Raw genomic sequence first — 27,545 nt, 5'->3', positions numbered from 1 at the left:
TCTGTGGTCAACCCTCAACAGTCAATGCTGGTCAAATGTATGGTCAAAACAAGTCAAGGCTTTGCTGTCCTGAAATGCGGCTAGCCTAGTAGAGGCTACCCACCGAAACTACAGTCAAACTAACCTCCTCGCTGGTCAACGCAGTCAAAACTCAACCCTGCTGCTCCACGGTCAACCCAAGTCAATGCTGCCCTAGATCAGACCTGCGTCCTTCCTTCTTCCCACGTGTGAGTGACCTGCTCCTCCTACGCATACCCAATCAGACTAGGAGAGAGAAGAATGAGATGATGGGAATAATGCCACAAGGTCTCCTTTTATATGCCACGTTGAGGATAAGCTGGGGTGTAAAACACTGTTTTGCTCGCTGGCCGACCTTGACAAATTGTCAAAAAATACAAATAAATTCATATCTCCATGAATACATGTCAGAATCGGATGATTGTTAGATCAATCCTACACCTCTCAATGAGAGGAATCCAAGAAAAATATCAGCTTCCATAAATAAGGTGACCCACATGGAGTTTGGCCCTAGTTTCCAATTTTAACACTTGATCCATGACTTGATCTTCCTCAAAATAATTCAAACCCTTGATCACTGATGCACAAATCCATAAAAAAATTCGATCTCCTTGATTGATGTGTTGGATCGACCAATCTTTGACCCTGGAGTGGCTTTGGACCACTGGAAAATCTTCAAAAATTATTTTCTTGAAATTCCCTCATTCAAAATAACCACCTGGACCAGAAAAATTGATTTTACTTTTGGTCTAACGAATTTTTTGTGGGTCTTTTTTTGCTCGGAAATAACACTTTTTTCATCTTTCGATTTGGTCCCTTTTTTGGAAAGTGCACATTCCCTTTTTAATTATTTTTCCACTTGGAGAATTTTTTTTTTTTTCTCATTTTAATTTTTTGACTAATTTCTGGCTAATTAGCTTGCCATTTTTTGCCAGAAAATAAAAATAAAGGACTCTAGAGGGATTTATACATGTTTTTCCTCCCGCAAAGTGTGTCTATATAGAAAGTTTAGGAGTTGAGGTGTAAAATTAAGTACTCATACCTCCTAAAACTCTTATGGATAACACCTTTTACATCTTTACATGAAATATTACATAAAAATCCCATACGAAAGGGGAATGTTGACAATAAAAACATGACCTCCAGACTTAACAAAATTCTGTGACACTTTACAAATGATTTAGTATGACAAGTTACATAGACTCGATACAAAGTGTGTCTATATAGAAAGTTTAGGAGTTGAGGTGTAAAATTAAGTACTCATATCCACTAGAACTCCTATGGACAACACCTTTTACATATTTACATGAAATATTACATAAAAATCCCATACAAAAGGGGAATTTTGACAATAAAAACATGACCTCCAGACTTAACCAAATTCTATGACACTTTACAGATGATCTAGTATGACAAGTTACATAGATGCGATACACTAGGACTTGCCTAAGACCTTATCATTGAGCCCCACTCTAGCTTTGGGGCATGTTTGGGAGAAAAACTCTACCAGAATTAAATGTTTAAAAATACAAATAATTGGCAGAGAAAAGAAAACTCCCTAGAGTGAAACTCTTTGGTAAAAATCATAGGCTTACCTAGATGTTTTACATGGCTTTATAAACATACTAGAATCATTTTTTACATAATGGCCCATGGGGCTGCAAAATTTGGATTACAATTGAAAACTAGAAGCTGCAGTAATGGTGATGAACTCTAAAAAAATTAACTGCTCTGAACTGTACTCTGCTATAGGGTAGTTGACACTTGAGTGGTCAACATGCTCCAAAAAATTTTGACGTCAAAACTCAAGGAGGAAATACATCAGGGAATAAGGGAAATAAACCTTGCTGATAGGAAAAATTTAAATGTTAAAGTCCCAAGCTTAATTGATTCTCCTTGACAAAAATAATTCACTTTTCTTTGTAAAGGTCTTTCGCTCAAACTGATAGATGTCCAAGGGAAATCATGTAAGAGGAAAAGAGCAGCTTCTTTAGGCTTACGGTCAAGGAGAAAATGCCCAAGAATTATAATGCGACTTCCACAAAAAAAATCAAACCGATCTTTTTCAAGCCACAAGGAACAGTTTTCCCCAAATTGAACTTGAAATTTTTTCCTTGAAAAATTTAATTTTGTTCAAACACTTGAGGTATTTCTCTCTAGATGCAAGGAAAAATTGTGGCTGAGGAGAAAATGTGTTAAAATGTGTAACTAGGGCCAGATTCCACTTTGGGCAATTCATTTGATGAAGATGATTATCGGATTGTTCCTCTTTTCGAGAGGAAGGTAATGTTATATAAAATTTAACAAGTCTGTAATTAGTAAGTAATTAGGCAAAGGGCATGATCTCACCAAGAGGCACCCAAGGGTGTATTTAAGCCGGGGCCTCCTACAATTGTAAACATCATTCATTCATTTAAGTATTAATAAATTATATATATTCCTTCTGTCAATCACTGAGCATATTCGCTCCAGGCTGTTCTTCATCTTTGGGACGAGATTACTGCTCTTCATCATTGGGATGAGGTTTCTCTTCTACATGTGGCTGCTTTTCATTATTGGAGCATGAGGACTCACCGAGATATCCAAGACCTGTCTTGATTAGTGGTGATCTCTAGCAGTTGATAATGTCATCCAATACCTGTGAATTTTTCAATTTCTGTTTGAGCTTGTTTGCTTCTGCTCTTAATGTGACAATTTGCTGCTGATGGTTTATGCAGTCTTCTTCCTTCGGCTTCATCTGACTTATTAAGACATCCTCAATCTTTTTGGCGTCTTCAAGATCCCTCTTGAAGGAGGTGATCTGCTTCCCTTTATCTTGATTGTTCCATTTATTTGGCTTTTCTTTTTTCCTTTTCCTTGAGCTGGCTTGTCAGTGTGCTTTCTTTCTTGTTTGCTTCTTCCAACATGCTTTTGAGATGCTCCACTTCCTTCTTTGCTTCATCAAGTTTTTGATCCTTTTCTGATGTTTGTAGATTTTTAATTTGAGCTTCAAGCCGCATGATATCAACTAAGGCAAATCTCCAACTATCATAATACTTTGTCTTTTCGGCCTTTAGGTCTTCATGTTCTCTGTAAAGACTGTTGTACATTCTCGTGGTTCTATCCCTGTCCTATGTCACTACTTGAAGCTTGTCTTTGAGGGAATTAACATGTTCTTCCAAATCAATAACCATCTTATCTTCAACTGCAAACTTCTCTGAATGCTACAGATATGTCTTCAAACGGTTAAGCTTCAAATGAAGAACCTGGCTCTGATACCAGTTGTTGGAAATACTAAGAGGGGGGTGAATCAATATTTCCTTCTCTTTTCACAATTGGTTAATTATTACTTCAAACATTTAGAGCATCAGATCATAACATAAGAGACAACATCATATCAAAGAGAGTACACAGAATATTTGTCGTCCAAACAATCTTTGTTACATGTATGATTACATACACATTTACCAGCTATGTTGGAAGGAAGTATGAAACTCCCAAATCTAAAGAGGTTTGCAGATCAAGTCCTCAGGAGCCTTCAGTCCCCTTAGAATCAACCAATCAATGCTGCTGCTGCTGCAATACATAACACAACTGCCTGCACATTTCACTGCTGCCACACTTGCTTCTTCGCTACTGCACTCCTCTGCAACCACTACTGCCTCTTCTGCTGCTACTCAGACACACTGCTCACTGTTGCTGCCCTTACAGGCTGCAACCACTGCTTCTGTCCATGCTGCCTCTACTGACAGTCTGCAACTTCAACTTCTGTCCATGCTGCCTCAGCTGCTTTTGGTCATTCCACAACTACCTGTAATGGTTCTCTCTGTCAAGTACGAAGAATACTGTCACATTTCACTGTCATGAAAGGTATGTCATTGTTGCCAACTTGCCACCATACAATGTCTCTGTCATATGAGAATTTTGTCAATATACAAGGAGCTCTATCATATGCTTAAGGGCATTATCAAGTAGGTCAAGGGCAATGAAATAGACTGTTAGTGAACATTACAGTCATACTACATCATTGTCAAGTTCCATAGTCAATACTATGTTACTGACAACACCTTCATATGTTAGCTTACAGAATCAGACAAACCCTTGCTACAGATGTATGAATATGCAGTGATAGTACAATAATTGTCATCTTACTGCTAGAGCATACTGCTGCTAGCGATCATGATGATGAAACCCTCACTGTGGCCATGATGAGACACCACCTGCAAATGCAACCCTTACTGTGATGATGCCCGGAAGAAACCTTTACTGTGCAGACTGTAGAAAGTTGAAACCCTTGTTGTAAGAAGAATGTAGAAACCCTTGTTGTAGAGACCCTTACTGCTGACTGTTGCCAAAATGCTTTTGTCTGGAGATGACCTGAGGCAGTAAGGATGAAAGAAATAAACTCCAGACTTGTTGTAGAATGAGTAGAATGAAATAGCCTTTATTACAGACCTCTTCAGTGCACTGTCACTGTACATCCTTGTTTAATCAAGCTGGACACATCTATGCCACCAATGTATTGTTGCTTACTGTGGAAATAGACTTAATTCCTTGTTGATAGTCATGTAGATATTCATGTATGCTTAGACCAGCATTGCTCCAGGATAGCGTGATCAGTGCTTGAGGATCTTGTATTGACAACAAATATATTGTAAAGAGTCCACAGGAAGCATGTCGAGATTCAGAGCTGCAGAAAATGTAAATGCGGGAGAAGATTGGTGATTAGGCCATCTTTGAAACTGCGACCGGGCCATCAATTATATACAAACGTATCCTCAGATGTATACCAATGATTCACAGACCCCTTGCTGGACTGAGATACCAATAAATCAAGAGGTTGGGACAGAGGTATTCAATTGCCCTCAATAGTTAATTAAGATTTCAGATCAGGTTACTCAAGAATTCGTCGCTCAACATCCTTTCAGGTAGGAGACTTTGATTATGCTTCCGATACATATGACTGTGATTTGCTCCAGCAAGAAAAGAACCCGTGGATCAATCACTGTAATGCTCCTCGGATCTTTGCATCCCTTGGATCAACTTATTCAACATGTCTTTTACAATCACTCAAAGATGCTTCAGCAATTTGATTCTACTGTTCTCTACAAGTAGTCTAGATAGGGTTTGATCAAGGCCCAAACGCTATTTGAATACCAAGAAGAGGTAACAGATCTGTTATGAAAGTTTAGAAGAGGTCTCGATTTTGTGCAGAGATATCTCATTGGTCTATTTGAAACATCGGTTGGGGTTCTTTAGAATTTTGGCCGCAGGCATTTCATCTTTGTTCATTTGATCTTTAGGTCTTACTGCTTTTATTTATGGATCTGGTCAAAGTTTCAACAGGATCGTAGATCAAGGTTTATATATATATATATATATATATTCCTCCAATATATGTAAGCATTCCAGATCAGCTTTTCAAGGTTCTCACCATATGCATCTTCAAGATTATGATTGAACTGCAGGTATTAGGGCTCCATAGATTCTGGCAGCAAAAACAATTGTTATAGATGAGGTCACCCAACTGCTTCAAAATTGCACAGGTGTCATACCCCAGTTGAGCAGAAAAATTCAAAGCCTGCAATCATAATGGATGCTTGAAAGTTGATCCATGAGAAACATCTATCTTATGCCCCTTTGCTGGTCGTGTGGTGGCTACAAAATCTTCTGATGTGTACCTGCAAGAAACATCACAGGCGAAACCCTATGCCCAAAAACATTGAACAAGAACCCTTATTCCAAAAATATTTTTTTCATTCAGGTTCTGCTCACACAACTTCGAGCCTTTGAATTTGCTTCAGGAGAGTAATTCTTATTTGCTTCAAGAGAATACTTGTATTTCATCAAGAAGACTAGCCCTTTTGAAACTCGGATAACAGGTAGAAGACGAACTCGTATTAACCCAGAAAACACCTTCATAAGCCACAAAAAATTATCACAGACAGATCAACGAATTTTTCGTACTTCGGCTTCTAGAAAATTGATGTGCCGTGACTGCAGAGGTATTATCAGATTTTTCCTTTCTTCAATTATGCTCTAGATCTGCAAGACAATTAAGCGAAACACCTTTCAAGTCCCCAAACCCTTTCAAAAACCATAACCCTTCCAGAGTTGCTTCAGACTTCCTGCGCAAGAGTTTCCAAACAATTCCTAGCCAAGGACCTCAGAATATTATATAGATCTTTGATGCCCTTTGATGAGGAGAATAGGACACTTATATAATGTTGAGAAGACATTACTTGAGGGAGTCGATTCACCTTTTAGGAGGGAAAAAGAAACATTTGACATTTTAAATTTAATACTGGACCGAAATATTACATCCAAAATTTGGACCATATTAAATTTAGATTCATCCTTAATAACAATTAAATTTAATTACCTGAAGCAATATCCTAATCCACATGAAATGGGCCATGGCCAACTAGATTGTCACATTGACTATTGGTTGAGACCTTCAATCCATTGATGCCACATCATCATACCATTAAAACCGCCACATCATCAAACCAATGCTAAGATGCCACATCATTGTCACCATGGGGTTGTGGACCTTAAACTGGGTCTTCAACTTTGACTGGGCTTTTCTCTCAAACCGTGAAGACCCATGGGATGCTCCACATACCACTTGAATCAACATGACGAGGAGAATCCGATGGCAAGTGTCTCCAAGACAAATTCAACGATTTGCATCATCAAAGTCCTTAATAATTATAGGGTGCCCTCATTGTCGAAGAATGTAACTAGTGCCGGTCTTCATAATTGTACTTGAGGCATGATGTAATATATTTGTCAAAATAAATCTTTATTATTATTAATTTGACTTTTTAAAGCATGGATTTCATGCTTGGGTCAATGGTCATAGGTCAAGCCTCCATTGTAGGATTTTTGTTTAAGTCAAAGTCAAATTTATTATGTAAAAATCCCTTCCTGGGTTCATGGTGTCAAAGATAAAAATCTATTTTATCATGTCAAAAGCCTCCTCCATCAAGTCACCTTGCAAGTCAGCCTCCAAATTGATCATCTACAAGTCAACTTCACAAATTACTCATGTCGGCTCATTTATAGTAAAAAATAACTATAAATACCCTTGTGCACTCGACTGAACTAAGAGATGAAGCATCAAGTTCGGATAAATAACAGAGACAACGAAGAAAGAAGATTCAGATCTTTTGTAAGGTCGAAGATTTGGGTTATTGCAAGGCCGAGATTCTAAGGTATTACAGGACCGAGTCAAGACACTATTTTAGGACTGAAATATGACATAACTACATGACCAAAGCTTAGCACCGATGCCTGTCAAGACTACATGATCTAAGCCCGAAATAATCACAGGAAGGAACGAACTAAGGCATCACATTATTGAAGGACCAAAGGTATCACATCTTTTAGGAATGAAGTACAAGACTGAGGAACTGAAGCATATTGTGTCACTTAGGAACAAGGTTGAACTGATGGATGGAAGGAGTCTTGAAAGGGGTATGCACAAAAGGAAGGGATAGATTATGAGGAGTCCTTTGCCCAGTTGCCAGATACACTTCTATTTGGTCAGTGATATCTCTAGCAGCTCAGATTGGATGGCAGATTCACCAGATGGACGTCAAGGCAACCTTCTTTAACAGGTTGATAGAGGAAGAAGAGTACATAGAACAACCAAAGGGCTTTGAGACTTATTAGAGGCACACACATGTGTATAGAATGAAGAAAGCTCTATACAGACTCAACAAGCTCCTAGGGCATGGTATGGTAGGATTGACAACTACTTGTAGAAGATGGGATTCATCAAGAGTGATGCAGAGCCCAATCTTTACTATTTGACAGGATCGTCAGGGCTCATAGAGGATTGCAAGAGGAAATTGGCAACAAAAATTGACATGAAGGATTTGGGGTTGATGCACTATTTCCTAGGATTGGAAGTGTGGTAGAAGGATGGGGAGATCTTCCTTGGCAAGGAAGATATGCTACAGATATTCTGAAAAGGTTTAGGATGCAGGATTGCAGACCCATGTCTACACCCATGATCACCAATTGGGCGAAGATAGATGCATCAGATGACAAGGATGTCGACCCCACCTTGTATGGACAACTCATTAGGTCTCTCATGTATTTGGTCAACACTAGGCCAGATATCTGCTTCGCAGTCAATACCCTTAGATAGTTCATGGTAGAGCTGAAGAGGGTACATTGGGTAGCAACGAGGCATATTATGAGGTATGTTCGCAACACAATCGTGTATGGATTGAGATATACTCGAGGGGATGATGTCAGACTTTGTGGGTACACAAATGCAGATTGGGCAGGCAATCAATGGACATGAAAGGTACCTCTAGGTATTGCTTCAGTGTTGGATCAGGGTTGATTTCTTGGTGGAGCAGGAAGCAAAAATCAGTAGCACCGAGCTCTGTAGAAGCAGAGTATATGGCAGCGAACATAGCTATGTGCGAAGCTATATGGCTTCGGAAGCTGGTAGTAAGCTTGTTCAGGCAGAGGATGGAGGCGATCGATGTTTATTGTGATAATCAGAGTTGCATAAAGCTCTATGAGAATCCAATGTTTCATGACAGGTCGAAGCACGTCGATATTCGGTGTCACTTCATCAGAGCTTGTGTACAATGTGGAGCAGTGCAACTACAGTATGTTACCACAAAAGAATAGGTGGCATACATACTCACGAAAGCTCTAGGGAGAGCTAAGTTCGTCTATTTTAGAGAACAAATGGGTATGGTGGAGAACCTATTTCAGTCGCAGGGACATGTTATTTTGGATGCTTTTCAGTTGCGGATGTTGTAGTTGCAGCTGCAACAGATGAGAGGGAGTTGCAGTGCAGATGCAATGTTGGCAACAATATGGCAGTGTCAGTAGTAACACAAATGCAACATATATCAAAGTTACGTAGTGGTTGGTGGGCAGTACAGCCAGACATTAGCAACATGACAGGAGATGATGCAGAGACCGAGTGTGCAGTAGCACTAGAACACATTCCTCGCTAAAAGGGAGTGTTAGTTTTTGTAGCATCAGATGTGTTCTAGCCACGAAATTTTGTGGAGAGGCTAGAATACATGAGATCTCCAAAAACCAAAAATTGTTTATGGAATTTCCACCTAGAAGTGTCTCAATTAGATTATTAATCGATTTTTAAAAATTTCCTAAGTCTAAACTTAGGGAATATGGTTAATTAATTAGTATTAATTGAGATAAGGTGAGAATCATCTAGAAACTCACACAGATCGATCTAGAGATGATCCTAGCCATTGATTAAGTTTTAATCTTAGCTGTTGGTGCTCCAACAATGGATTATAAGAGTAAGTCGATGTGGTGATGGAGAAATCATCTAGTGCAAATACTTAGTTACCTAGGCAGTTCGATTTTCTCAGTAGAAACAACTCAACAAAGAAGATAGAGCTAGAGGGTGAGTAGCAGGTGGAAGAGGAGAGCAGTAGCATTATGGGAGGAAGATTTCCAGTTCCCGGAAGAGGCAAAAGATGGAAGGACGAAATCTCCGGAGGGCCAATGTAAGCTCTGCGTAGAGGGTGACGCAAGGAGCTCGACGCAGAGGTCGGGGAAGCAATTTCGGAGGCAAAGAATAACTGTGGGGTGAGAGAAAATTCTCACGATATTTTTTGCCAGTCTTTTCCTTGGATTAGATTGCCAGCTGGGCATCTAAATTATTGTACTTAGAATTGCTGCTGAAGATTAATAATAAAACACTCATCTATTGCACCGGTTTTCCCAAGTTGGGTTTTTCCAGGGTACAGTTGTCCAAAAATAACTGTGTCAAAATTATTGTGCGCTAGAATTTCTCAGTTTCCAGTATTTTATTTTCCGCAGTATTTTTATGATGATTATTGCAGTTGTGATTTTATTCGTTATTTGCTGTAGCAAATAAATTGCATAATTTAATTTTGAGTGAGAAGAATAATTTCCAACAGTTGCAATAGATAAAATTTCACAATATGGTCATTTGCTAAGATTATTTTAGAGTCTAGTTACGTATATGGCCCTTAGGTTTAAGAGTTTTCAACATATCAAGGGAGTGTAAAAAGTTAAAACCCTATGTTATTCCATACAAAAACCCTAGATTTTAGTTTAGGGTGAAATTGAAATCCCTAACTTGTAATTGCATTCGTATCCTCTTGGTAGTACTTGTCAATAATAGTTATAAGGATAGGGAGCTCTTTCACAAGGAGCTTCCACCTCTTCTCAAAAGATTAATATTATCTTTGTTACTTACATTTTTCTTGAAGAAACTAAGTTTGCAGGTATATAACCAAATTCAGAGGAAATCTTCAAAGAGAGTCTTAGAAAGGAGTCTTGTTGCTAAAGGAAACCTTCATCTAAAATCCCAAAAGGTTTGTAAAGGAAGAATCTCAAGGTATGCAAAAAGACTAGTAGTAAATCCTTTTAAAGGTATGGTCATTTTAAAATTTGTTTATACAACTTTCTCATGTTTAGGTCTCTTGAATCTTAAATATTCTTGTTAGGGTGATTAATCATTAGATCGAACCTACCCTCATTATATTATCATTCTTGTGGGACCCTAAAAAGAATCACTGTAAAACCCTAACCTAAGGGTATGTCGATGAAACCCTAGTCTACTTAGGGTTTGCACAATGAAATCCTTGCTTAAGATATGTTAACAATATTGTTGAAACCCTAGTCCTCTTAGGGTTGTTAGTAAAGAACCAATTCTTGTAATGTTTAGGGTTTTGATATTGATATAACAAAGTCCTAGTCTTTTAGGGTTTGTTGTTGTTGTCCTTAAACCGAAACCTTAGATCATTAAGACTGTGATAAGTTAGGGTTTGTTGCTAATAAGTCAAAACCCTAGACTGTTTAAGGGTTTGGTGAATTAGGGTTTATAAGCAAGACCCTTGGAATGAAACTCTAAATGTATTCTTCCGCTCAATCGAAACCCTAGCTTGATCAAGATTGTTGTGTATCTATTGATGTTTGTTTCTAGGGTTTACCTAAGTATTGATATAAGTTTCAATGATGAAACCTTAGATATGCATATGCTAGTAAGATAACTTGATTATCAATGTATCTAGGGTTTATAACAAAAACCATAGCAAAATCTATCTTGAAAGTATATTGTAATTGAAGTCTAGGGCTTATGACAAAAACCCTAGCAAGAAGTTGAAGTCTAGAATGTAAAAAGATGAGTCTCCTATGAACCTAACTAGGTTTAGGTATCCAATGTCTTAAGTTTAATTGTTTTGATGCTTCCATTATATTGATATGATTTTGATATAGTTAACTTCATGCTCCCATATATATTTGTATTTTGGTTGTACTTGCTATTAAAGTTTTGCAGGTACATGATCTTCAAGATGTTGAGGATGAGCATGATGAAGGAAGCTATAAGAATGATGATGATCAAGATGACCTTGAGAAAGAAATGAAGCCTTGAAAGATTGTAAGTCTCTCCTATGTTATAAAGGAAGTAAGTTGTTGCATTGAGAGGGAGCTTGGATGAAAGAAAAAGGTATATCTCCCCAGTTGAGAGGGAGGGCATAGCATGACAATCATAGAAAGAATGAAGCTGAAGAATGAATGAAAGTACTACTGTTGGATTTGCAAAAATAAAAGACTTAAAAAGTACTGAGGCTGTATTTGGTGCTGCTGAAGAAGTAAAAGAAGAAAGCTTCTGACAAGATGTATTTGATAACATGATGATACAAGCAACATCAGAATGATTGAGGACCCCGAATGTTTGCGTTTACTTGTATGTATATTTGAAAGTTTATTACTAATTGGGGTTGTGTTTGTACAGGTAAATCTCTCCATAAGAAGTTTGAACACTTTGAAGCATGCTTGGACGAATGGATATATCTAGTTTAGGGAGAGATGAAGCATCTAATGGCGGATGTTTGGGAGGACATTTGGCCAACCTATGTGTGGATGTCTAGACCCTGAAGAGGGAGGGTGGCATTGGTCATGGAGCTTCGACCTTAGATACACACCTAGATCCTTGGGTTGATGGTTAGCAAGTAAGCTTGATGGTACCTAGACTAACTGAAAGCTTGAGTCCATGTTGGTCCCACCCGGATAGAATACCCTGGTCAGGTATCTAGTCTGTAGCACTGATTTTGCTGAACTCTTCGTAGTTCATTTCATTTTGAGATCTTCCATGTAATCTATATGTATGTAATTATGAATACCTCCCTAGTTAAGAGGGAGTGTTGAAGAATGTAACTAGTGTCGGTCTTCATAATTGTACTTGAGTCATGATGTAATATATTTGTCAAAAGAAATCTTTATTATTATTAATTTGACTTATTAAAGCATGGATTTCATGCTTGGGTCAATGGTCATAGGTCAAGCCTCCATTGTAGGCTTTTAGGATTTTTGTTTAAGTCAAAGTCAAATTTATTATGTAAAAATCCCTTCTTGGGTTCATGGTGTCAAAGATAAAAATCTATTTTGTCATGTCAAAAGCCTCCTCCATCAAGTCACCTTGCAAGTCGACCTCCAGACTAATCCTCTACAAGTCGACTTCACAAATTACTCATGTCAGCTCATTTACAGTTGGAAACAACTATAAATACCCATGTGCACTCGACTGAACAGAGAGATGAAGTATCAACTTTGGATAGATAACAAAGACGATGAAGAAGGAAGATTCAGATCTTTTGTAAGGTCGAAGATTTGGGTTATTGTGGGGCCGAGATACTAAGCTATTACATGACCAAATCAAGACACTATTTCAAGACTAAAATATGACATAACTACAAGACCGAAGCATAGCACCGATGCTTGTCAAGACTACAGGATCTAAGCTCGACATAATCACAGGAACGAACTAAGGCATCACAATATTGAAGGACCAAAAGTATCACATCTTTCAGGAATGAAGTACATGACTGAGGAACTAAAGCATAATGTGTCACTTAGGAACAAGGTTGACTTGATGGATGGAAGGAGTCTTTGGTCTAGGGTCTTGGTCATCTCAACTTATTTTGAATCTACTGAAGGAAGAGTTATTGATTGGGTTTTCCCCTTGTTAGGGGTTTTGGCCTTGGTTGTGTGCCTATCTCTGGTGTCCTACTTTGTGATCTTCTTGTTTGGCATTTGTCTTGATGATGGAATGGACTCTAAATATAATAAAGAAGAACTAAATAATATCACAAGAACTTGTCAAAGTAAGAGAAATCAATCTAAAAGGAAAACTAATCATAGTCTAAGTAAAACTCATCGTCTAAGGAATCCAAACCCTAGGACTAGGATTTCATCCAACAATTTGGGTTTTTGTTCCAAATAGGGTTTCATGGTTGATTTGCAACATGTCAATGTGTCACATCAATGGCTTCCAATTCTTGACATCAGTGTCGATACGTGCACGTACTCTCCATCTTGCACCAGCCTACACTACTGCACCTGCCCTTGCTTTGACATCAATGACAACATACTCAACACAAAGGCAGGCTCCTCTTAAGCTATGAGTCCTTGAGTAAACTCATCCAAGGCCCTCCAATACTATACATGATGAGAAGAACCAGAGATGAACCCAAAGGGACAAGCCATGGACGACCAATCAAAAGGTCCATGACACCTAATACAATGCCTAACATGGCTTTCAACTTGTAACTTTGGGCTTGCAATGGTGGTTGAATATATTACATGTCTTTGTGTGCATCCTTGTTGACATGAGGGGTAATAGGAGGTAGAAATCTTGTTGAACAATGGAAAGGATAGACAATATAATAAAGTGCAAATTCAATAAAATCGAAGATGCCACTACAAGACAAATTTGCACAATCATTTTGCTATTTACAGAATATAATGAAAATAGGTGAGTGCTATGTGCTCAACATAGTAATATTTTATTTTTTGCTATCTATTCTATCATCAAATACAATGCATAATAACATTGACTCTTATTTTTTCAAGGACCCATGTGAGTCTCTTAGTACTTATTCAGATATATGAGAGAGATGTGTCGAACCCTATATATTTGGTTATTGCTTGCCTACAGATGAAATTTGTTGCATCGTAAGAATATGCCATCCACTCTAGATTGTCACTATTACTGCTTCCTTCTAGTGATCAAGCTCTACAATTACTAAAGGATGAGGTCAGACTTAGGAAATTCTCAATAACTCCCTAGCATGGCTAAACTGACAATATGTACAAATTAGTTTAGATTTTTGTTGGATCAATTGATTGGCATTCAAAGATCAATGGAACTCTTTGTTGGACTTCTAGAACCTTTGTTATATCACATTAGCAGTTCTACATGAGGACACCTGGTCTTTTTGCACTTTACCTAAATGGGGGGTAGATATTGGATGTTGGAGAAGTCAGAGACCCATCTTTTACATGGATAGCTCTACTTTTGCTGAAATTGCATAAGAACCCCCGACATGACTACAGTTATGCTCTAGATGAAATACTCAAGCACATAATGGTCAAATATATGTTGATTTATGAAGGATCATCATCATACTTGTGATGTAACAATTATTTGTATAACAATTCATAGTTATATTTTTTATTATATGTGCTTTTGTGTTTTTGTTGTGCACTTATTGTGTAGGTTCCTTTAGGCATTCATTGGGGATAATTTATATTATGTATTCTATTTTATTTTATGTTTTTGAAAATGCTTCGTTTAAACTGATGAGAAGCATTACAACTGCCTTGAAGAGCTTGAGCACCACAAGAGTCTTACTTTCCCATGCAAGGCTTCCCTCATGGGGTAAACCAATGATCATAAGCACTTTCGTTTGGCTAAGATGCAGTGAGAAGCAGGGGCACTAATATGTCAACTTGGCCCCAGCAACCTTTATTTGTCTTTAGGGAAATTGAACCCGTGCTGAGTGGTTGACTTGCCACCATCTTCACCACTGAACCATGACCCTTTTGGCATCTATACATGTATTTGTCTGTCCTGTTGATTTCTTTCGGTTAGTTATGAACATTAATTTACTTTTGTTCTTTCTTTTATGTTTCCTTGCTTTTAATTTGAACAGATCATATTCTTTATTCTTTTCTAGTCATAGGCAACTAACTTAGTTTTAATAATTACTAATTATTGGTAATTTGCTTTCCAAAATCCCCTACTTTCAGAAATATGACAATGCTTTTCATTCATATAACATTTCTCTTGAAGAACTTGGACAAAGGAAGCATTGAATTCAACAAAGATAGAATGCAGTTTTATAATTTTTTGCAACATGATTATACTTTGTTCATGTTCCTTAAATTGTTGTATTACATAATGGAGATTCTCACCATTAAGTTGTAGGGAAATTGAACATTTAGTTAGAGTTTTTCACGTGCCATTGTGACCCTGTAGATCTCTGAGTGATTATTGATATCATAGTGTGAAAATTGTGTTCTATTATGAAATATGGTTATAGTGAATTGTAACTATTTCAGAATTTCTTCATGTTCAGTGTGCCAATTCTTCGTGCTTTTCTTACTTGCTTATTTATTTATAATGCTGCTTGGTTTAAAGACAAACATTGATTTGAATTGTAGAACAAGGTGGACTTCAGCCCAGTTTTTGAGAAGATCAATCTGGAAAAACCAAAGTTTAGGCCAGAGGTGAGTATTTTGTGCATTGCTGTTTCTTTGCTAAATTTGAATTGGTAGTTGCTTTTTTATAAGTTTATTGCACTGAGAGAGAAGTGAGGTGGATTCTACAGCCCTATGTTGGAGAGATGTAATTTCTGTATGTACCACTGCTGTCAGGATGTGTTGGCTCAATATGATATCTCATACAAAACAAAAATATCTTAGTATAGTGATAATAAATATAATGTGAGCTAAATAATAAGCATATATTAGAAGAAGAAGAAGAAGGCGAATATAAAAACAAAATAACTATCAGAAGAAGGAGAATTTGAGATAATTCTGTGTGGTACCACTCTTTGCTTTTTCTTATCAATCCATAGTATCAACTGTGAGCTGCGAGATACCAAGGATCTACGCTTATTTGAAAGTAAAGATTGTTTTTCTCCTTTAATAGATTGTTTCAATGTATGGATATGTGCATAAAAAATTATCCTTTAATAGATTGATTCAATGTATGGATTGTTAAAATTTGATAGCATCGGGATGGATTTCCTAAGTCCCTAAGAGCAAACCCCTTCAGCTCCAAGAAAGAATTTATTTGGTCAAATAATTAAGTGGATTTGAAAATATATATTAATTGCAAAATGAAATTTGAAATAATTCCCACCAAATGATTAAGGTCGGCCTCATGTCGGTTCCCTCAAAGGTGGTGACCTTTCGTTGATGTCCTCTAATATAAATACCCCCCCATAAGGTTTATCTGAGCGTGGAATTTTCGGATGGGATGTCTTGGCTGAGTTTTCGACTATATCTTTTTCTCTGCAATTTTCGCTTGGGATATAATCTGGCACTGGGGTCTTGCTATTCTTATAAAACAGGGGTCTCCTATGGACAAGGGTCTTGCTATAGACAGGGGTCTCGGGTTCACGCTATCTCTATAAATGGTTGGTCTCACGGATATCTCGAATTCAAAATGAACTTGCATTGTTCTATGAATCGTTGTCGTTATATATGCCTAATTCAGTTCACTATGGACCATTGACTATGATTGTTGTCACAATTTGATGAGGAATGTTTGCAGTATTAATCTCATTAAGGCTCTCATCATAGGAGCATCTCTCTTATCTCAGATATCCGAAGTTTCACTTCGCACCTCTGTCTCGGCTCAGTTCTAAATGGATCACACTCCTTGTTCTATGGAATATGCTTCTCTGGTCCTCGCACATTAGTAATATGACATCTCTGAATCTCCAGTCACAAGTTAATATTACAGTTGTATATGGAGTCAACTCTCAGATATATATGTGACATCTACATTTGCATGTCTTCATTGGAATTTCAGTTGCTTATATTATATATTCATATTCTCTATTGAAATCAAAGTTCGTTTCTGTTGTATATTGGGATCACATTACAGTTCTGATATTTGACAAGTTATATGGACTCGGCACAACAGTATGGTATATCTGGTTGATCATTAGTGGCATCTCCAAGAGAAGCCCTAATCTCTGTATATGCAGAGATATGACTGTTGATATAGCTCATGGTATTGATTTAATATTATGCAGCACTATAGTATGGTTGGACTTGGCACTGTGAAAGTTTGCGACTTTATATATGTGTCACTGTTGACTTCGCAGTTATATTGGCATCACTATTCAAATATATGTATGGCATCGTTACAGTCCAGAAGCAGTGATGGTGTTTTGCAGCCCTATTATAAACTTGTTCACTGTGTTGTTTCATCTTAGCAACATTGCTAAGGGAAATATGAATTTTGCCCAGTTTTGGAGAAATTCGCACTAGCACTTAGGAAGTGTGGGCTTAGAGGCCCCACTTGTATTTTTGATTAAAGTGAGGGCAAACATTAGAGGATGGAGGAGGAAATCGAGCCACTAGTGGTATGTGGGGGCCACCCATAGAGAAATGTGGCCCACAAGAGAAACACACATTCATTGGAGCGAGTTTGGTGGGGGAAAGTCGAGCTGGGCCCACATGGGCATTTTGGAGGCTCTTTGACAAAAAGAGCAAGAGGCACTCATTTTGGTCATTCATGAATATTTGAGAATTGTCTTAGACTAGCACGCTTGAGCTGAAGCCAAGTTTGCAAGTGCTGTTTAGCACAAGAGTGTTTCCGAGCAGAAATCTCAACCCTTGCTTCGGTGGACTTCGAGTGCCAGCCCAAGGAGGGAGTCCCATCCATTCTAGTTCGAACTAGCAGCAGAGAGTGCGAGTTTGAGGAGAGGTTCCAACAGCGACAACGCAGTTCTTGGAGGAGGCACACTTGGAGGTTGAGGAGAGAAGGGAGTTGGGGGCTGAAACTTGAGGAAGAGTTTGGGGAAGTGTTTTGTTGGTGATTGCAACCATTTTGGGGCTTTTTGTAGCAGGATGGAGAGGTGGGTTGAATTACCCAACATCTGAGCCATTGAGGGAAAATAGGGCTGAAATTCCAAGGTCAACCATCGACAAATTCCTTCATGGGTTATTCTGGGTATTTGGTGGAGAGCTTAGGGTTAATTTCCCAGAGTTTTCTTAGCGCTAGAGCAGGCCCTAACAACTATTCTACACATTCAGTAGCTCTTTTTTTGGGCATTTTAGGACGGAGCCAAGGAAGACCTACCAATACGCTTGGGGGAATTTCACATTCATCATTTGGGCTTAGCTTGCTTGCCTTGGGCAAGCCCAGGTGCATACTTTCCAAGCACCCATTATACTTCATGCTTAATCAATAAAATGGCTCAGCAGTGCAGTTTTTGGCTCTATTTGGTGTTCTGATGTTTGAGTAATTTTTGTGTGTTTGTCTATGCATGCTTTGTTTATTACTGTAAAATTTCCTTAGGGATATTACATTCACAAACGAAGTTGTGAACAAGTTATGTATAAGTACTTGGGCAACCTGATGACATTTGTACTTTGTATCTCTTGGTTGAACTTTCGATGACTATCTAATAGAATAAGATGAATTTGGAAGGGTTTTCCCCCTTGTGGGGTTTTTCCTTTGTCTCTGACCAATCCTGGTGTCTCTTTATGTGCACACTTTTTTTCTCATGTTCCTTTTTCTGTTTCACTGTATTACTGATGTTATTGTTCTTTCTACATAATTGCTAATAATCTTATGATTTAATGGGGTGATTGCATATATAAATGTTAGAATGTTTGTAAAGGCAATTATCTAAAGCAAAGTACAATATGGCCCTAAGAAGTTTAACATGGTATCAGAGCTGGGCTAAAGAAAAGTCATGGATATCACCCCTATGAGAACACCTATGTTGGATAGAAGTGAAGATGGTGGAGACCTAAAAGAAGGTTAGGGTTTGAAGGAAACCTTAGATAGCCTTGTTCTAGCAAGACTAGTTAGGGTTTGGTGACTAGGGTTCGATAGAAACCCTTGGAATGTGGATATGTAAAGGCTTGTGCTCTTCAATTCTTGAAACCCTAGCATGATAAACATTTGTAAGAGATAAACCCTAGATGGGCTAGTTTCACTCCTGAAGATAGAATGAGCATAGGACTTGAAATGGTTGTTATCAATTGAAGCATCTTTCCTTTCACCAAATAGCAGTTATATATGGTTGATGATCATGTATTGACATATAGATCAGTGATTCTTGAAGACTGGTTCAATAGAGAGTTGATCATCTCCCGTTAAAGATAAGTACCTTCTAAATTTATGTTATGACATTGCTCTTGTTTAGATTTATTTTGACAATTACTTATCCTTCCCACATGAATATTTGAGTATTTCTAACCTTTTGACGAATATGTGATTTGCTGATCCTTTTGATCCTTCTTCAGGATCATTTAGATGCTAGTCGGTGAAGACACTGGTGTAGGAACAAGATAAAAGTTGGTACAGAGAAAAAGGAAGCTAGAGCAATATGCTAGCTCTTATATCGCCTATGACAAAGCATATATGTTATCTGAATGTCAAAAGTTGATAAAGGTATTCAAAAATTACAAGGTACATATAATATATTGTTTCAATGTTTTGATTTAGTTGCAATGTTGGATGACAAGTTGAGCCTTGGGGTATGACAAGAATATCACCCCCATGAATGACTTGATTCATGCATGCTAGTCACATGCATATGAAAGTAAGTTTAATTTTTCGGTACATGTGATATATTTGTAGTAACAGTTAATATGATCTCCTTGATATATGGCATTTTGATCCCTGTCATATGATTTTGTAAAGTAAGGCCAAGATAATTTATTTTGATGTGCAATAACTCGATATTGTTGCCAATACTTGTAATGAGTATTGTAACCTTGATGGCTATAATGTGGTTGTAAGATTGATCTATTTTCTTATTGATATTGATAAGGCCTTGACAAGTTGTAACTGCTATGATGTCTTATCAAGCATGGTAAATTTAACAATGTGACAAATGGATGCCCTGACTTGATGTGATGATCATAATCCTAGAAGTATGAAGATACTCTTATATGACACCAACCATTATTCAATGACATGTTCATATGTGACAAATGGAGCAACTGATGATGATTCATATAGATGTCTGAGAATCTGATATAACTTGATTACGTGATCTAATAGTTGTGTTGATGTAATGACTATAATATAGACAAGTTAATTAAAGAAACCTACCATTCAGAGGGAAAGACACTTGATGAGATCCCAACCCCTTCTATTATTCGCTATAGAATAATGTAAGGCTTCTAAATATGAATAGATGATCATCTGATAGTGGCTTCATGATACATTAAGGATGATAAGGCTGAAGAATATGAATTGATTATGAATAATGATGCATAGGACGTTGTGCTGAAACCTAACGGAAAGTCTGGTATAACTTCAAAATGGATAAATAAGATGAAGCACGAAATAGATGGAAGCATTGAGAAGTGCAAGGAAGAAGTATGTGTTGAGCAACATTTGAAATTTAAAAGACATTCACGTTTGCAGATTGAAGAAAGCATTATGAGGTTTGAAGCAAGCACCCTGAGTCTAAAATGCCTAAATTGATAGTTCCCTGGTGAAGCATTGAGTCACAAGAAGCAACACTGACTCCAACTTTCAGGGAGATCCAAGGTATGCCTTTGATTTTGATTTTATATATTAACGGTCTATTCTTGACAGGTAGTGAGCCCTTGATGATTAAGCGTAAGGAGCTAACCTCTAAGTTCGAGATGAGAGATCTTGGTCATAGATATACTTCCAGAGATATGAATCTGCATGGATACACTGGTAATGATTGGGCTAGAAACATTATTGACAGGAAGAGCACATTTGGGTTCTTCTTTAGCTTGGATCTATAATGATATCTTGAATGAGCAGGAAACCAAAGTCTGTAGCTTTTAGCATGACTAAGGTCAAGAACATTATTGCTAGCATGGCTAGCTATGAGACAATTTGTGTAATGTCCCTTCCTAAATTAATTTGTTATAGGTTTATCCATTCTACAATTTTGATAATTTTGGGAGCATGGGACCCATGGGAATATTGGTGAGAGACCCACGAAGGAAAAAGGGGGCAAAAATGTCTTGTTGGCCGCACGTGGGGGCTAGAGAGAGGGTCAAATTGCTAGTTGGAGGGGGGCTTACGAGTTATAAATAGAGGAGGCCAAGCCTCCTTTGGCATCTTTTGCCTATTGAACTCAATCTTAGTTGCTCGAGCTGTTTAGTTGAGTCACTTGCTGTTTAGCAACAAGCTCTCCTAGCGGAGAACTCACCCTCTCTTTGGTGGACTGCAAGTGCCACCTTGTGAGGTTCCATTCTACCATTCCGGAGGAGTGCTGGAGCATATTCAAGGCATTAATCTCCACTGTCACTTAGCTAGTGCGTACTTTAGGAAGGCGCAGTAGAGGAACACATAGGACCTTTTCAGGGGTCTTCCGGGGTGCAATTGCAGGAGGAATTTTTGGTGAATGAAGTACAGGGAGACACTAGTCCTTTGGGGGATTTTGGGAGCAAGAGCTTGTTGTTTGAGAGCAGTGTGAGTTGCAGCACACAGGGTCAGCGCATAAGCTTCTCACTGGGCACACGTGGGAATTTGTGGGTCAGTTCGTGGAGCGAGTATTTGCTGGGAGAGATAAGTGGTAGTTCGGGGAAGATTATCTCATGTATTTGGGAGCATTTGGAGGGCTCTTTCTGGAGTTATGGCAGGCCGTACCTTTCAGCATTTGGAGGACATTTTCGGGGTCAAAGCCAAGCCAAACCCTTTCTGGGCTTTTCTGGGTTTATTGAGGAGACATTAAGATTAATTTGGCAGAATTTTCTGGGTAGATTTGAGGGGTTAAACAAGGGTCCCAACTTAGCCAATAACTAGGGGAGCTAGGGGAATTTAGGCTGAAATTCCAAGGTCAATATTTGGCCAATTGCTTCATGGGTTATTCTGGGTATTTGGTGGAGAGACTGGGGTTAATTTCCCGGATTTTTCTGAGCACCGAGGTGGGGTTTCTAGCAGTGCCTTTGTAGCAACTATTTCTGTCATCTGGGCTTGACATATTATCACTTGGGCTTGATCACGCTTGCCATTGAGGCAAGCCTAGGTGCACCTCTTCCACATTATTGTACTTTGCTCCCAGATTATAATAAAATGGCTCAACTGATGGTTATTCCTGGACTTTTTATGGGTGTGCACTAAATGTTTCAATTTTATGGTGTTGTTTTTATTGTTTGCTTTGCATATCACTATTTTTCCTAGTTTGGGACATTACAGTGGTATCAAAGCCTTGATCTTGGCCCAGTTGTGGGTAGCCAACAAGAGCATGGGAGATTTGGGTATGAGTGCCCAGTGACGGGTGAAATTGGAGACAAACCCATGGCTCAAGGGAAATCTAGTATGCAAAAATCTGGGGTGGAATCTATTGGGACGATGAGAGGTTGGCCCAGTTGAGGAGGGTGACAGACCAGACCCATCCTCACCCTTGCAACAGAGACGCTAGAGGTGAGTAGGTCATGGGGGTGCAACCATCTACATTATGTGGGAAAATTCGACAGAATCAGGGCACTAGATCTCCTGAAAAGGAGCAGGCAGGACATGGATAGTTAGAGGGTGAGACCAGGGGGCGCTTTTGCTGGTGGAGACCTGGCTTTAGATATCAGGGGCTTGAGGAGGAGGTTGAGCATGATGCTGAGAGCCCATAGGATGATGAGGAGCACATTGATTTACCCGGTTTGGCACAGGAGTCACCATTATTTGGGACCTCTTTGATAGGCCTAGTTGGCATCTTGGTGGAGAGGATAGAGCCTACACACATAGAGCCATTTATTGAGGAGGTGCCACCCATGGATGAGATGCCGATAGTTGCTGAGGTATCCAGAGCTGTGACCGAGTCTGCAGGTGATAGATACCCACGACAGTTTCATCAGTTCCAGGCTGGCCTTCTAGCATTGAGAGAGAAGGCCACGACAATACGAGAGGCCATTCTACAACAAAACGAGGAGCTGGAGGGCATGAGAGTGGTTTGTGCCAAGTCAGCAGCCAAACTGACTCGCGTTGGGGAACAGTTGGATTCCCTAATGGTACAACTAGAGTGCACTTTAGAGCATCAGAGCAACCCTCTTCAGACATACATATATGGGGCTTGTAGCGTTAGTAGTTTACCTCTGCACCTTGGAGAGAGAGAGAGGCAGAGCCACCTCGACATATTTTATGTGTTGACCAGGTTGATGAGATGAGACGACATGAGCGGTGCACGGTGCAATGTTCGCAGGATGGAGGGCCCGTCCTACGTATGAGAGTTCATACATTCAATCCCTCTCTTGGGGTTGGATGGCGAGAGATTCTGAGTTGGTACCTAGTGGAGTGGGCTATGGAGATGGTAGTGGACCGACATGAAGCTCAACAAGAGCTTTCAGGCATTGGGGATACCAGAAGACCAGAATGACATTGGGATCTAGATGGGACTACCTATCATTCCCTGGATATGTTGGTTGACTGCAACCATGGTGGTGTAGTTGGCCTAGCGGTTGAGCACACACATTCGCTAGGGGAGTCTTGGTCAACACCAGTGGCCAACCAGCTTATGGGCAGACTCCCTAGGTCGTTTTGGTATGATGGTCGTACATGGGATCACAGGATGACCAACATACTCTAGCAGGAGTTTGTCGTAGGAGGTGGCATTAGCAGGCCACCAGATAGTGCCTTGTATGGAGTTGGGGATTCCTCACGCTTGCGTAGGGCACGAAGGACACAGACGAGCAGAGTAGTAGTGGCATCACTACTAGTACCTAGAGAGATTCACTTCTTGGGCTCCTCAGGGAGGATTTGGAGGGGAGATCCCCTCATCGGAGAGGATGGTGATGCGACGGTGGAGGTGATGATACAGGTCGGGTGTGGGTCGACGCATATGGACACAACTTTAGGCCATCACATCCAGGGATGGGTAGGAGCATCTAGCGTGGAGCAGTGGTTTGCAGATGGGCATAGAGACGCATGGGGGCGTGCTGTAGTATGTTGGACTGTGCTGTGGAGTGGAAGTGCCTCACATCGCATTGAGTACATGCGGGGAGTGATAGGTGCAGTGACATAGGTGGGACACAGGACAGTACAGGATGGTATAGCCGTAGCCAGGAGTATCCAGTGGTGTACAGGGACAAGTTGCGGCATACAATGGCATGTCGAGGAGTGCGGCCATACTGGGTAGTATGCAATGGCAAATGATGCGGCGCAGCGGGCGCTTGGAGCGTTGCCTCCAAGGAGACTTATGGACATGGGCATTACATGTACCATTGGATGCAACCCACCTAGGATCGATGAGGACACTGTTGAGCATCTGGGGACACCATGTTTAGTGGAGACAGGGCTTCGAGGGGGTTATCAGTAGATCCGAGACAGAGAGGGGGTCGTCCATAGGATTACTCTTGAGCATTCCGACGGACTCTTGATCATATCCATCCTCCTTCGGTGTTGCTTACAGACACAGAGTGTTTGGTTGTTGCCCTTTGACATTTTCCATTTGGGCGGCAGGGCAAGGGAGGCTCACCCTAGGCAGTGGAAGGAGACTCTCCGGTTGAGACATTTGGTTGGTGCACAAGTTGACAGATACAAGCTTAGGGATGGCGTGGTTGATTGTCGAGGTAGCCTATGTTCCACCCCTGGGCTCACACTTGGGGAGGTGATCGAGAGGGAGTTGCATGGTGCTTTTTCAGCTAGATGGCTCGAGGCATTAGGTGAGCATGAGGTGCAGGATATGGTAGTCCTTGTTGGCAGGATGATGCCTAGGTTTCCAGCAGTACCTGGGCACATCGTCAAGAGCTGGGATAATAGATCTTGTTGTGTGATTTGGCAGCCGCAAAGTAGTTTGTTATTCGCGACACAGGTTCTTGATGCTTGGTGTCTACCTATTGGATACCTACAAGAGTGAGAGACGGGGCACAGAGGGGTCCTAACAGCTAATAGCGTATCACAACAACAGACAGAGAGGATTGGAGGTTGTGGACCTCTAGTATGGTTATGGGATCCAGTGGATTGGTGGGATACTCCACTCCTCCGTCAGCATGGTCAAGATAACAGGCAGACTGGTTCATTCACAAGTAGATGCATGGGGGACCACCGAAGCCCTCACCATAGGGCGAGGCAGGTTTATGCTCAGGATTGGGGCCAACCATGGAGTGATAGGCGTTGACATTATTGAGTTGCATTGGCAAGTTGGGCCTAGCTTCGATCATCACATAGATTATGGCTGAAAGTTATGGGAAAGGAGGCTCTAGTTTGAGCATGCTAGGCAGTCAGTGATGTCCAGGGTGTCGCGGGGTCAGCAAGACAATTTCTTGCTGCGATGGGCATGGGACCTTAGTGTCACAATACTTAGCAGTTCAACTATTTGTAGGGGTGAGCTGGTTTCTACAGGGAAAGGTCATCCAGATCTTCCATTTGGTTTTAATGATTTGTTGATGGCATGGGAGACTTCATCAACATGGCAGGTTGGCCAACAAGAGGATTTTAGGAGGAGCTCATGTAGGAGAGACTTCATTCGCATAGGGATTGAGTTGTATCTTCAGGGGCTCACAATCAGAGTGCATGAGGTGGACTATTCGGTAAGGCGACTTCATGAGGATTTGGATAGAGTTTTACATTATCAGGATGCTCTACTTATTGGCGATAGATAGAGGGGTTCTAATGCCCATATTTGGCAGGATAGTGAGTAGAGCAAGGGGTGCTTCTCGTTGATCACGTTGGCTTGGGATCCTGGTATCGAGGGACTCCTTCACTATAGGATAGTACAACTGTCAGGGACGATCCAATGGCACGTTTGGGACCCTGGTGAAGTTTGTAGTGACAATGGGGATCCACAGTCAGAGAGGGCGCTTGTTCAGGCATTGCTTGAGGACAAGCAAATTTTGGTGCATTGGAGGAACTTGCCGGATGAGGATGCCACCTGGGAGGGTGAACACATACGTGAGCATCCAACGCTGAAGTTGCTTGGGGACAAGCAACATTTGGGAGGGGAGGACTGTAATGTCCCTTCCTAAATTAATTTGTTACAGGTTTATCCATTCTACAATTTTGACAATTTTGGGAGCATGGGACCCATGGGAATTTTGGAGATAGACCCACAAAGGAAAATGGGGGCCGAAATGTCTTGTTGGCCACGCGTGGGGGCCACACACATGAGGAAATACGCACCACTTTAGAGGGAAGTTTGAATGGCTAGAGAGAGAGGGTTAAATTGCTAGTTGGAGGGGGCCCCACATGGGAAAAGAGGCTCATGAGTTATAAATAGAGGAGGCCAAGCCTCATTTGGTATCTTTTTCCTATTGAACTCAATATTAGTTGCTCAAGCTTTTTAGCTTAGTCACTTGCTGTTTAACAACGAGCTCTACAAGCGGAGAACTCACCCTCTCTTCGGTGGACTATGAGTGCCACCCTAGTGAGGTTCCATTCTACGATGCTGGAGGAGTGTTGGAGCATATTCAGGGCATTAATCTCAGGCGTCACTCAGCCAGTGCGTACTTTAGGATAACACAATAGAGGAACACGTAGGAGCTTTTTCAGGGGTCAAGATGATGGAGTAGAGGAACACGTAGGAGCTTTTTTCGGGGTTTATTGGGGAGACGTTAAGATTAATTTGGCAGAATTTTCTAGGCAGATTTGAGGGGTTAAACAGGGGTCCCAACTCAACCAATAGCTAAAGGAGCTAGGAGAATTTGGGCCAAAATTCTAAGGCTAACATTTGGCTAATTCCTTCGTGGGTTATTCTGGGTATTTGGTAGAGAGCCCAGGTTTAATTTCCCGGAATTTTTTGAGCACTGGAGATGGGGTTTCCAGCAACGTCTTTGCAGTAGATATCATAGTTTCACAAGGGCAACGAAGGACATCATTGCAACAACTATTTCTGCCATCTGGGCTTGACATACTATCGTCTGGGCTTGATCACGCTTGCCATTGAGGCAAGCCCTCTTCCACATTATTGTACTTTGCTCCCAGATTATAATAAAATGGCTCAATTGATGATTATTCCTGGACTTTTTATGGGTGTGCACTTAATGTTTCAATTTTATGGTGTTATTTTTATTGTTTGCTTACCATATATCACTATTTTTTCTAGTTTGGGACATTACAGTTTGGTGGAAAAAGCTCAAGAGAATTTTGTGAGCAGGTCTTGGATACAATAGTGACATTTTACGACAACAAGAGTGGGATTCGATTGGTATGGAATCTCCTCTATAGTTGGGACAAAGATATCTTCATGTATTGAGAAATTATTGTTGTATGACACAAGCTTAGGCTTATGGTTGTTGCCTCCATGAAAGAGAGAAATGATGAATAAGGTATCTTTTTATGACATATATTTGTTCTAACATAATTTTTGATTTGATGTTCCGTATGAATAGGGGAACAAAGAACTGCTGTTCTTGGTAATATATGAGGCAGTGTGATTGAACACTCCAGTAAGTGGTTTGAGCTAGTACTGGATACAAGCACTTTGATATGTTTTTGATCTTTAGAGAGCAACACAAATTAATGGATGTGACCCTTTCGAACAAGGGTCCAGATTGATCGAGAACATTGAGCATTGCTCTTCCCCCTTTGGTTGAGCTCCCAGAGTGGGGAATAGAGT

The 27,545-nt window shown here is 40.0% G+C and overlaps 1 protein-coding gene across 2 annotated transcripts in view; it reads left to right on the top strand.

Annotated features, from left to right (window-relative positions):
• LOC149158098 (Nucleic acid-binding, OB-fold-like protein) overlaps window positions 1–27,545 on the top strand; it is a 181,433-nt gene that overhangs the window by 51,562 nt on the left and 102,326 nt on the right. For both annotated transcript variants that reach the window (XM_089436118.1, XM_089436117.1), the window contains exon 5: window positions 15,481–15,546. In XM_089436118.1, the coding sequence (XP_089292244.1) occupies window positions 15,481–15,546 (66 nt within the window). The remainder of the gene's footprint in view (window positions 1–15,480; window positions 15,547–27,545) is intronic.

The sequence above is a fragment of the Pinus tabuliformis genome, chromosome 5_2 (genome assembly GCF_031772625.1).
Source record: "Pinus tabuliformis cultivar Carrire ecotype Pingquan chromosome 5_2, CPIR1, whole genome shotgun sequence".
NCBI lineage: Eukaryota > Viridiplantae > Streptophyta > Pinopsida > Pinales > Pinaceae > Pinus > Pinus tabuliformis.
Note: the sequence above shows the minus strand (reverse complement) of the source record. Positions and strands in the feature narration are given on the sequence as shown.